General features: G+C 46.1%; 2 protein-coding genes and 2 non-coding genes across 5 annotated transcripts; all 4 read right to left on the bottom strand.

Moving 5' to 3' along the window:
- Window positions 1-1779: 1779 nt before the first annotated feature.
- On the bottom strand, window positions 1780-1860 carry TRNAL-AAG. The gene has a single exon. It is a non-coding gene; the product is annotated as a tRNA-Leu (tRNA).
- Window positions 1861-1902: 42 nt separating this feature from the next.
- Window positions 1903-5262, bottom strand: LOC9653885 (protein DETOXIFICATION 48). The gene is made up of 2 exons (XM_002978621.2): window positions 3995-5262; window positions 1903-3684 (listed from the first exon to the last, which is right to left on the bottom strand). Exons 1-2 carry the CDS (start codon window positions 4418-4420, stop codon window positions 2155-2157), a joined length of 1956 nt encoding a protein of 651 aa, XP_002978667.2. The 5' UTR covers window positions 4421-5262; the 3' UTR covers window positions 1903-2154.
- Window positions 5263-6594: 1332 nt separating this feature from the next.
- TRNAG-UCC lies at window positions 6595-6666 on the bottom strand. The gene has a single exon. It is a non-coding gene; the product is annotated as a tRNA-Gly (tRNA).
- A 6-nt stretch (window positions 6667-6672) lies between these two features.
- LOC9658940 (CTL-like protein DDB_G0274487) lies at window positions 6673-9172 on the bottom strand. 2 transcript variants are annotated; one of them, XM_024683838.1, is made up of 8 exons: window positions 9100-9161; window positions 8774-8857; window positions 8049-8521; window positions 7798-7981; window positions 7532-7744; window positions 7346-7462; window positions 7058-7291; window positions 6673-7002 (listed from the first exon to the last, which is right to left on the bottom strand). In XM_024683838.1, exons 2-8 carry the CDS (start codon window positions 8816-8818, stop codon window positions 6793-6795), a joined length of 1476 nt encoding a protein of 491 aa, XP_024539606.1. In that variant the 5' UTR covers window positions 8819-8857; window positions 9100-9161; the 3' UTR covers window positions 6673-6792. The 2 variants fall into 2 exon arrangements, with proteins under 2 accessions (XP_024539606.1, XP_024539607.1); XM_024683839.1 differs by lacking the exon at window positions 8774-8857 and having other exon boundaries at window positions 9100-9172.
- Window positions 9173-12050: the final 2878 nt, after the last annotated feature.

Below are 12050 nucleotides of genomic sequence, written 5' to 3'. Positions count from 1 at the left end.
CAAGGGGAGGAATCATAGTTTTCATCTCCCCAGAGATTCCCCTAGCTCTGGAGGGATCTCGATAGATTATACCAATCACTGACCACCACCACCACCACCACCCAAATACAAACACAAAGATTGTCTCTCCAAAGCTCTCTTCTTTTTTGCTTTTTTGCCATTGCATTTGCCCCGCCTTGGCATCTGTGTATGTAGCCACGGCGCGCCAATCATTTGGCAATGCCGTCCCAGTCGTGGGCAGCAAAATCTTTTTGTTTCGTCCTCCCAGGCCGGGCTCCCCGCGCGGGATTGATGGCGGGCTTTCGATTTGTAATGCGCCAGGATTGTCTTAGGGCGCCACCCTTTCGGGGAACACTCGCAATGGATTGATCTGCCACTGCGCCACCTTGTCGATTCATCCCCTCCCCAGGAGCCAACAAACACAAAATTCCCTTTCCTTGATCACAGTGTCGTCCATGAATGCCATTGATGCCATACCCATCCATCCCATCCATACCCATCGCCCATTCATCCATGACGTGCAATGCCATGCCTACCCCATCCCCATCCCCATCCCCATCCCATCCCATCCATCCCAAGAACGTTCTTTCGGTTGCGCCAGTTGGATAGACATGCCATGAATACAAAAGACGTATGCTTCCCACGTGGAGGCGCCGGTCAAGAGATCTAGACAGGAATACCACCACGATTTTTTACAAGTTTTTATACCACTACTACTACGGGCCAGGCCCAGAGAAAGATGGTGGGCGGTAAATTGGAAACTTTACCCTCTTCCAATAACCACGTCTCAAATGGCTATTGCGACCACGCCCCTGTGCACTGACGAGCTAAAAAGCCTACCTCCAACACTAAATTCTTGCCACTACGTACGCCTTGCGCCTGGCGTATATTTACCCCCGGTACCGAGAATGTAGGGCGTTTGAGCTTCCGAGACCGGCCGTATCTCTACGCAGCGGTGGCGTCACTGCATTGTACTTGGGGCCGTATGGTGTGGATGACGCATGGGATGGGACATGGCCTACGTCAGGCCTCCTTGGGGAAGAACCACGTAGGGTGGTTTTTGGTCGTCGGGAAAGAAAGGTCTAATCTTCTTTCTATTCTTCGCCAGTCTTCGCAGCGTCCAAGGCCCACGACCCTACGACGACTAAGACTACTAGTACTGCTACCATTGATATACGCTACGAATACGGGACGTACGTGTCGCCGTTTTTATGAGTAATTTGTCGGGTTTTTCCCAACTCACGTGCCCGGCAATCATGAGGGGCGTGACGTCAGCGCCAGCTTAGCGTCATAATTTCGTTCGTTAAGCTCGATGCCATGCGATGCGAGCGCGATGCGGATGCGGGTTTTTCCGCGCCTAGTTACGTCAACGCTGACGGAATATGTCCCGAGTACAAAAGTATTTTCTTTTTTGCTTTGTTTGGGTTCGAATCTCCCCCCTGGAATTTTTCACGAGATGAGAACTAAAAGAGTTATACATCTACCGTTAGTTGGCGGGTAGTCATCGCCGAGAGTATGGAGAGGTTTTTTGTTTGAGTGAAGGACTGACAAAGGCCATAGAGAAATACTCTGCGTGGTCCATCCAAAGAATTGGACAGAGAGAGATTCGCGCACGATGGGAGGGATATTCGGTGGGGTTTTGATACCATTTAATCCATGTGGCGTGCCTTGAATGGCTTTTGCAATGAGCCAGGAGGCAAATCATAAACTATGCGCAATGGCAAATGCCATATGGTATGGCAATCTTCGTAAGAATATAAAGAAACAAAGTGAGAAATTTGTTGAGAGTGGGATTCGAACCCACGCCCTTGCGGACCAGAACCTTAATCTGGCGCCTTAGACCAACTCGGCCATCTCAACTTTACACTCGCTTAAAAAGGTAGCAGCCTTTATCAATCGCCCTTTTCGAAAAGGTGGCAAACTAAAGATTAGGTGGTTAACATAACAGGAAACAGTTACATTAAAAGGAAGAAGAACAAAGTTTGTGTTTCTTTGACCCCTGTTTACCGACAAAAACTGCTCTTTCAGTTTCTCCGGTGCCCCGAATATCCGTCTCTTAGATTTCCCTCCAGATCGACATCAAAACCGTGAAGAAGCAAAAGATTCCACGCCAAAAGGTGGAACACCCCTCCCTTGGATCCACGGCGACGAGCTTCACGTTGCCGGAGAGACCTTGATCGCCATGAGCGGCACGTCTTTGCCATTGTCAATGCAGCTGTCACTGCCATTGTCCTCCTCGTCCTCGTCCGAGTCCAAACACCCCAGCTCGAACACCTTGGAACCCCCGTCGATAGAATTCGCAGCTCCAATCTTCCCGGAGCTGGAAGGAGTGGAGGAATTGCTACTCCCAGTGAGCTCCTGCGCCCTAAACGCCTGGAGCTCCCAATCCGTGCGCCCCACCGCAAAGAGCATGAGCACCAGGCAAGAGCCCTGCGCCGCCAGGAGCCCAAACCATAGCCCGACAAACCCCACATCCAGCGCAAACCCTAGAAGCATCGCCACCGGCATCCCCACAAAGTAGAAGGAACCAAGATTGATGTTGGCCCCCAGTGTCGGCCTCGCGCTCCCGCGAAGCACGCCGCAACCCGTGGTCTGGGGACAGTTCCCAATCTCGCACATGCCGACCACCGGCATGGCCGCCGCCACGAGCTTCAAGATGGCGGCGTCGCGGGTGAAGAGCGAGCCCCAGACGTGGCGCATCCCGACCGTGAAAGACATCGCCACGAGCCCCAGCACGCCAGCGCAGCAGAGCGCCACGTGGGCCGCTGTCCTCGCGCCGCGTGGATTGTTGGCGCCCAGCTCGTTCCCGACACGTGTCGAAACCGCCAGCCCCAGCGAGCTGGGGAAGATGTAGACCAGCGCGGTCGTCTGGATGAGGACGCCCATGGTCGCCACGGCAGCCCTAGCGTTGACCAGTAGACCGGAGAAGATGATCATCAGCTCATACCACCACCACTCGAGGCACACCGAGATCGCGCTCGGGATCGCCAGCGCCAGGAGTGGCCTCCAGTCGCGCAGGCAATCGCGGGAGATCCCCGGCCAGGAGAGCTTGTAGATCCCCGACGCGATCACGTAGAGCAAGAGGACGAGGACGAGCGTGAGATTGGTGGCGACGGCGGCGAGCGCTACGCCACGGATGCCCAGGCCGAGGTGCGAGACGAGCAAGAGGTTGGCCGGGACGTGGAAGCAGATCGCGACGGCGGCGGCGATGGAGATCGGCAGCGTGATCTTCTGCGTGCGGAGGTAGACGCGGATCGGGTTGAGCAGCGCCTGGATGAGGAGGTCGGGCAGCGAGAAGAGGAGGTAGTTGTGAGCCATGGCGGTGACGGCGGGGTCCTGGCCGCAGAAGTTGAGGATGCGATTCATGTTGAGCCAGAGCAGCGCGATCGGGAGGCAGGAGCAGGAGAGGAAGACGACAGAGCGCTGCAGCGTGAGACCCATGAGCTTCCACTTGTGGGCGCCGAAGGCTTGGCCGCAAATGGGCTCCATGCCCATGGCCAGGCCTGACAGAACCGAGTAGCCTGTGATGTTGGCGAAGCCGATGGCGAGCGATCCGCCCGCCAGCTCCAGCTCGCCCAGGTGGCCCAGGAAGAGCATCGAGATGAGCGAGCGGAGGTAGACGAGGATGCCGGTGACGACGGTGGGGCAGGCGATGGATCCCATCTGCTTCAGCTCGCGGGCAACCTGAAAAGAGCACGATCAGATCAGTACCAATGTAAGAACAACTCAAAAACAAAGCTTGCAGCAAATGCCTAGACCCGGCATCTACAGTAAATCAAGGAGTTGACTTGTGGTTGTCACTCCAGGCAATCAGAAAACAGTTTCACGGCATGGCATACGACTAAAACGCAAAGATAGTGACAGCGACAATGCAAAACAAGCGATTGGAAACAGGAAACCAGATGGAACATCAAACGACAAGCCACAAGCAATGCGGATGGATGCGAGAGGGACACGAAGAAAGGCAAGAGAGATTTAGAAGGGAGAGTGAGACCTCTGCCGGTGTGGGCCACTGCGAGTAGCCGTCGAAGTCGTGGGCGAAGAATCCCGAGATTTGGTGCTGCTTGGTGCTGTCAGGGTCAAGCTTGGAGGAGGGGACATTCGGCTGCCGCATTGTCTGCCCGAATTGATCCGCGCCGGCAGCGTTGCTGAGGCTGCTGTTCTTGGCGCCGATCTTGTGCTGCTCCTGCTCCAGCAGGGGCATGTCCACAACACTGTGGCTCATGATCAACCTTGGCAGCTCCGCAAAGCGCTGGTGGTCGCTGTTGGCGACAGTGGCGTTATTGTTGCTGTCGGATGAAGGAGCCATTCGAGCGGCGATGCTGGACTCGGGGGCGGCGGCGACGGCGGCGCCGGTAGCCGTGGTGGTGGTGGTGGTGACGGTGGCGGAATCAGGGAGATGATCACTCGACTTGCACATGGCTGAACTGCCCGTGGTGATGACGATCTTGAGGGCTTACCAAAGGAGAAAAGGAATAGATCGAGAGGACTGCCTTTAAGGGAAAAGGAAAGCCTTTCCTCCTTCCTTTTCTTGCTTGATTCTTGCCAAAGTTCTTCCTCCCTTTTCTCTCCTCCTTCTGGTTTGTCTTGGCTCCGCCTCCTCGCCGCTTGCAACTTTGTTGTTTTCTTGTGCGCAGAAAGCAATAAATCAGCAGAGCAATCAATCAGAGCTATTGGTGGTGGTGGTAGCAGAAAAAAACACCAGAAACAGAGGGACAAAGAGAAGAAGAATTGGAAAATATCACACAGACACACACACACACCCACACTCGCACAAACACACACACACACCCCCTCACACAGAGCCACACACACTCACACAATGCACACCATATACAATTCCAAAAACCCTTTTCCCTCAAAGATTTGAGCACAAACCAATGGGACCCCCAACACAGGCCAGTATGGGCAAGTGCTGCAAAAAGCTAGAGACAGATGCTGGAAGAGAGTGCTGCTTCCCAGCCCCAGAAGAATGCTTGGTAGAACACAAACAATGCCCAGGCCATGAGACTCACAGCCAAACGAAAAAGAGAGAAATAAGAGCTACAGAAGCTACAGAATTGAATGCAAGATGCCCAGTGAAGGCAAATGTGGCATCTCCTTTTCAACAGGAAAGATCTTGCTTGATGCTCTTGCTCTCTCTCTCACACACACACTCAGTGGAGATCAATCCAAGCAGTAGATTGTGTAGGGTGGGGTTTTCTCTCCTTTTTCTTGCTCTCCTCTTCCAGTGGCGAGTGAAGAGATGAAGAATATAGAGTGATCTTTGCTTGCTGTTCCAATAATGGAAGACACAGCGAGCAGTGTATTTATAGTGTAGGGGGGACATCTACATGATACATGATGGTAAATGTTACCATGATATCATAACATTATGATGATGGATGTTCATGATAGAGATGGCATGGTGGACATACATGATACATAGCCATGGATTTGGGGACAACTAAAGTTAAAAAGAAACAATGGATGGATATAGGCTAGGGAACAATGGATCATCCGTATAGTCCTTCATTGAACTATTTTTCTCCCCAGGAAAAAAAAAAAAAAACTTTGGCTTTTTTTTTGTTTTTTTTATTTTGGTCCATCTTCCAGTTGACAAAGGTCTAGAAATTCCCAGAGCACAAGGGATCTTGTGCACGTGTGATGGGCTGGAATAAACTCTTTTTTATCGCCCAAAAGGAGAAATTCGTATAAAATTCAGCCACATCTCTTTGGAAAAGGGGGAAGATCTCAGTAACACTGATGGGTGGACGTTGTGCATAACAAACCATGTCAACAAAACAAACAAACACTAGATGGATGGAACTATCCAAGAATCTTTCAGACAACCTCTTCAAACAAGTGGCACGAGCAGGAAGGAGCCCGCAAAGTTGGCAGATTTGTAGCCAACCCTAAAATAGTGGTGTTCTCCAGCGTACGAGTTGAGCAAGATCCAACCCTCTGGATCATATCCCACGATCACAACACACTGCCACGCACAAGTCCTAGGGACCGTCCCCTCGATCGAGTTGGCATCCATGCACATAATCACCGGATAGGTGCTCACCAGCCGCTTGATCTCGGGGTCTCCTAGGTTTGTAAACTCGACAAATCCGTCAACTTTGGGAACCTCGTCACCTTTCCCTGGATTGTAGCTCAACATCCTCATCACCGATCCCAAATCCTCTATAAGATTAACCGAGCAAGCCGAAGAAGATCCAATACTTTTGCTAGCCTTCACGTTTTTAAGCAAGCTCGCCATCGAATTAAGCGGCTCTATCGTCTTGACCATGGTGTTTAGTTTTCGATGGGCTTCCGCGCAAATCCTGGTGGAAGAGACCCACGTGTCCAAGCAGTAGTGGCCCATACTTGCCGGGAACACGCCCCATTCTTGCCAGTTTATCCGGGGACACGAATCACTACTACTACTAGAAGAAGAATCTTTTGTCAAGAAACTCAGTGCCGCTGGAGCGTCTAGAAACACCTTGTCGATTTTCTTACCGCTATATCGGCAAAATAGTGACTCAAATGAAATCTCCATTCCCTAACCCTTCAATTTCCAAGCTTGCCTTTAAAAGACAAAAAAACTAAAGTTAAACCTAAAGAGAAGAGTGCGTTAGCCGGGAGTCGAACCCGGGTCTATTGCTTGGAAGGCAATTATCCTGACCGTTGGACTACTAACGCAAGTGATGATAGCAATTTCTGGTATGGTTTTACCATTATAATCTCTACCTTGTTGATGTACAAAACGATCAAAAATGTTCTGACTTTCAAGCTAGCAAAGCGCGGCGACGATGGCGTGGAGATCTTCTACAGCATGAGAACATTACTTTGCGACTTTGGAAAGGAATGAGAAGGAGCAACCTCTCTCCCGCTTCTGTGTTGCAGCCTCTGGTGTAAAGTCTCGGCGATTTGCTCCGCAAACTCTGGATCCCATCGCCGTATCAAGGATGGATCCGAGGCGTAACACATGTAGAGAGAAGTCACTGCACTCTCCACTACTACAAGTCCCAAGCCAACCTGGTTTTCAAAGAGAAAAAACGTTCTTTTCGGAGTGGTGAAAGTTTGTGCTTACCAAGATCATTCCAACCAGCATTGCCGTGAGGCCGATGATGAGAACTCGCTCCTTCCACTTGAACCAGGCCCAGATGCCGACGCAAGTTCCTGTCAGGAGTCCCCCGAGAAGGATCTCCATGAGCAGTATCGCACCAGAGAGATCGTACGCGATCAAAACCTCTATTCCCGTCGACTGGAAGAGTTCCCATGCATCCCGAGCGGAGTGATTGAACGACTTGCCGTAGATCGCTACCTGCGGTCAAGCTGCTCGTAAACAAAACTTTGAAACGGCGAGAAAACTACTTGCCTCCACATAAGCGTACTTGTTGAAAAACCGAACTAAAGTCTCCACCAGATGAAAGAGGAAATCCACGCAGCACAGCAAGCACTCGTTCTTCCCTATGCGTGATCGAAAGCCACGGATCTGCAAGCACAACGCAAAAGCTGTTTGAGAAGAAGAAAAAAATTATAAGAACACAATATTATAGCTTACCGCCCACCGCATCGTTCTTATAGCTGCAGTGAATAGGGAACCATAGCAAATGCTGCCAAGAGAAGTCGTCATGGCGTGTTGCAGTGATCTCAGGATAGGCTTGGGTGGCATAATCTGATCGTCGGCAAGCGCCAGTACTATCACTCCAGCCACAGTCACATGGACTGTGTTGCAAACCACAGCTCCAGTCCAAAACAGACTTACGGATAGAACCTGAAAGTTTACAACCAATGAGCGATGGCACACAAGGTTCCAAGCAAGTCTACCAGAATGAGAAGCCATCTGCTGTTGTCGTCCATGCCGGAAGCAATAACTCCTGACACTCCAAACGACCACAATGCCAGCCAAACGAGCAGCAGTGCGATGAACGGGTAGGAAATCCTCATAGCCGCAGGGACAGAGGTGATCAGCTTTACAGCCTTGCTCAAGACAAGCGTCGTAAATGGCAGCCTGAAAGAGCGAGAGCGAGCTCGTCACAGAATGCGGAGACGAAAAGGATTTTAAACGAGGAGCGTACCTGTCCATGACTGACATGGTGTAGACGAACTGCAGGAGAGCGCCAATGGCGAAGGCAGTGCCGAAAAAGAACTGGCCGTCGCGGAAGCAGAAGACGCTGATCACTGCGAGATAAGTTGTCAAGCTGTGGACGGCGACTTTGATCGTCGAGTATGGCCGGACGCAGAGAAGAGCCAAGGATGCCCACGCGAACACCGCACCGAGCGCAGAAGCCACGGCATACACCGGCCAGAACTTCTCTGTTTGAAAGCCAGGTTGAAGAATGCCATAGTCGTGATTTGTAAACCGGTTAAGCTTAAGCCTGTCCACCTTTCTAAACCTGTTGAGCCCCAGTATGACTAGCACAAAACCCAAGCCGATCATATGGACTATGAACAGTCCCAGCCAGAAGATATCTCTCCATTTCCTTGCGGGCTCGGGAATCCTTGCCAATGGTGGTGGAGTGTTGTTTCCTTCCTGGGCAACACTTTGTTCCTGGGGAAAAGAAAAAAACACATAGCATTGTACGTCAGAAAATATCAAAAGGAAAGTAGTACTCGAAAACAATAATTACTGCTCGCAAACAAAGCTTGGTCTTAACAAGACAAAAGAACTGACCTTAGCCAAACAAGCAGTACTATGAAGCTCAAGGAAGAACTTAAGAAGAAACAGAAAAAAACGAAGAAACGAAGCAAACGAACCAAGCAACTCCAAAGCTCAAGAGCACGGAGAAAATCAAAAGCTTACTTGAATTTGAGTGCTCGAGATGGTGTCAAACGTAGGCTGCTGCATTGGCTTGTCTTCTCTCTTCACTTCATCCAGTCAACGATTCTAAGCAAAAGCTCTCGTTTAGTTCTTAAAGAAAAAGAAAAAAGAAAACGAATTCCTAGTAATCCAGGAATTTTTTTGCAGCAGACAAAAGGAATTCTAGCAAAATCATCGCGATCGCGCTGGAAAGTAGTGCACAGCGCGAGCGATTAAGCTCGGATCGCGAAATGCCAGAGCTTGGAGTTCGAAAAAGAAGAAGAAAAAAAATCGAGCAAGGAATGGGTGGATCGAGAGCTGAGAAATACCTGAGGCCGCTCCTGGAAAGCGGTTGTGGCATCCATCACTGCTTAGGGTTTGAAACAAGAACCCGGTGAATCCACCGTGTCCTTAAGTCAAGGACACTGTCCTCCGAATTTAAATTCTTGTTCAAAGTTTATTTACAATTTCAAGTGATTAAATTAGCATTCATTATCTTAAGTCTAAATTATTAAAATTATTTATTGAATGATTTCCAAAAGATTTGACTAATATAAATAATCATTGGTTTATATGTTTTTTAAATATTAGTTCTAATAATTTTAGAAATATTAGTAATAATTTGAAGACCATATAATAATTGTAACACAACATATTTATTAAATTTATTAAACTAAAAATACATTATTAAAAGCGTATTTTACATTTATAAATATAAAAATGTAAACATATCTATATTTGTATATATATATTTTATATAGTTTGATTCAATAAATATTAGTATATATTTTAAATAATTGAATTCATTTTTATCCAAATTAAACTGTATAAGTATTGATTTAAATTAAAATCAATCTGATGGCTATCAAAATCCCACTATACACATTGTACTTGTACACTTGGACCTCACAAGATGATATATACTCACTACTATATATAAGTTAATGTTTTTAGGCCAATTGATATGCACATTTCTATAATTCATTTTTATATTTAATGCACTCACATTGGTGGAAGTAATTGTCTTTGAGGAGTGTTTGGATTTGGGATTTTGGTTTAACTTTAGCTTTTGCATTATTTAAATCTCAATTTCCTTATAGTTTTTTCAATTTCTTCTCTTTTATTTTTTCTTTTTTGTTCATTCTCATGGTAAAGTAATAGCATTCTTTGACTTTGAAGCAACAGTTGCTATAGTTGATTAATGTTATATGGTTGTAATTGAATAATCAAACTCAATTAATGGTGATATTTACAGCATATGGTATAGTTCCTCCTACTCTTATTGCTGATTAGAATTTTTTTGTGAGAATCTTAGGGATAATATACATCATTCACTTAGATGGCCCTTCACAAAAATGATGCAATTGCTAAAAGGTATCATCACAATCATTAACATATTCAAATGTGCATTTGAAAACATCTAGGAAAATGCTCCAATCCATATGAATGACTGCACTCAAACTATTATACCACTATAATGCCATCCTTTGGAAACACATGGGAAACTCACATAAACACTGAGCATCATCCCAAGAATGATAAGTAACAATCACCATAAAATAATTAAATCAATGGTATGTCAAAATGGATTAAATTAAGAGTGTTATGGCTAGCACTTTATCAAAATCTTATAGAAGTTGTGCATGCACTTGCTTCAGCCACCCTTGACAATATTTTTCAACTGATACAATGTTATAAAATATTGTTTTTTCCACTTCTTACTACACATTCTATCCACTTCCTATTGGAAATAATCTTATTCCGATGAAGGTTGATACTATTGCTGTTCATTTTTAAAAACAAAGGCAAGGATGTGGTTGTGGCAGTGATGTCCGTTGTTAGATGTGTGATAAGGTTGGCCACATGTATCGTCAATGTTGGTGTTTTCTGAATTCCTTCATTTCTTGAATGGAGGCCTTAGCATCAATAACATTCTATCAGTGCTAATGTAGTAGAAGGTTTTGACACAAAGATTTTCTAGGAAACAAGAAATTGTGCAAGTAGTGAAGGATCTTTGTGTAAATAAGTTAGTGACCCCTTCATTTTTCTTTCAAGAATATTATCAAGGGGTTCATTTGGCATTAGTGTTTACTTTCCAACATTGTTTTTATAACAAGAGGTTTTATATTATTCTCTCTATATTGGTTAATACAAGCTTGAGTTTATTTTTATTGCTTAGCTTGTTGCCATATATTGCCATCTACAGTTATGTTATATGGTAGAGCCAAGTTTTCATTCTTTATGATGATGGTTGTACACATGCATATGCATGGGATGAGGTAGACTTAATTATGCATGTAAAAGATCTTAAGTTTGAACTTTGATTGTTGCGGGTGGTGTTGAGTCAAGTTTTTAACTTTATTTTTTATACTGATTGGTTGCAGCACAATCATGCTAAATATGATTTTAAAGCCTTGTTTCATAATTCCTCATATTTCTTCCGTTCCTTTCACTTTTATTCTCCTTCATCCTTCTGCTTTTACCTTTACTTCCATCACTTTTATCTCTCCATTACTTTTTATTATGTTTTCATCTTGCTCCTCTGATTTGTTGCTTGAGGCCAAGATTGCAACATGTCATCCTATTTCAATTAGGGATGCTTATTTAATCAAGTTTACTATTCGGCATTAATCACCAAAGAAGATTAAAATTTTGCATATGAACATTAAAAAAATGTTAGAGAAGGGTGTTAGTCAAAAGTTTTAAAGTCCTTGGGTGTGTGAACTTCATTTTGTGACAAAACTGATAAGAGTACTCGCTTTTGCATTGACTATCATTCTTAAATATGTTGACTATCCCAAATATGTACCCTCTTCCTCACACTGCTGTTATTGGTTCACCAAGTTAGTGTAAGCTCTTAAATGCGGAAGCTAAGAGCTGCAGCTCTCCCGAGAGCCCCACTCTTTTGACACTTTACCCCTCAGGTCGAGCCCAACGAGAGCAAATTAGACCAACCAAATGTCAATCAACATGTAGTGTGATTCCCCTAGCCAATTAACAGAGTTGAATCCAAGACCTTTCTGATACCAAATGTAAACTCCTGAATTTAGATTTCCCGGGAGGTCACCCAACCCAATACTATTCAAACTTAAGACACTTAACCCTAACTATCCCAAGACCCATAACCAATTGGAAAAAGGGGTGCATTTTTGTTCATGAGCCCTTTCCTTCTATATTTGAACTATATAGATCGTTTCTCAAGTTATTCTTTTTGGTTGCTTATAGTTAAATCTTACTTTTGGGTACTGCCAAGTGTCAATGGTCAAAGAGGATATTCCTA

The sequence above is a fragment of the Selaginella moellendorffii genome, unplaced genomic scaffold (genome assembly GCF_000143415.4).
Source record: "Selaginella moellendorffii unplaced genomic scaffold, v1.0 SELMOscaffold_38, whole genome shotgun sequence".
Taxonomy (NCBI): Eukaryota; Viridiplantae; Streptophyta; class Lycopodiopsida; order Selaginellales; family Selaginellaceae; genus Selaginella; species Selaginella moellendorffii.
Note: the sequence above shows the minus strand (reverse complement) of the source record. Positions and strands in the feature narration are given on the sequence as shown.

Coding starts and splice junctions, on each gene's coding strand:
- LOC9653885 (XM_002978621.2), bottom strand. CDS start 4,420: ATGTGCAAGTCGAGTGATCATCTCCCTGATTCCGCCACCGTCACCACC. Junction 3,685..3,994: donor AGTGGCCCACACCGGCAGAG/GTCTCACTCTCC, acceptor TGCTCTTTTCAG/GTTGCCCGCGAGCTGAAGCA.
- LOC9658940 (XM_024683838.1), bottom strand. CDS start 8,818: ATGCAGCAGCCTACGTTTGACACCATCTCGAGCACTCAAATTCAA. Junction 8,522..8,773: donor TCTCGAGCACTCAAATTCAA/GTAAGCTTTTGA, acceptor TCTTTTCCCCAG/GAACAAAGTGTTGCCCAGGA. Junction 7,982..8,048: donor ACCATGTCAGTCATGGACAG/GTACGCTCCTCG, acceptor TCGCTCTTTCAG/GCTGCCATTTACGACGCTTG.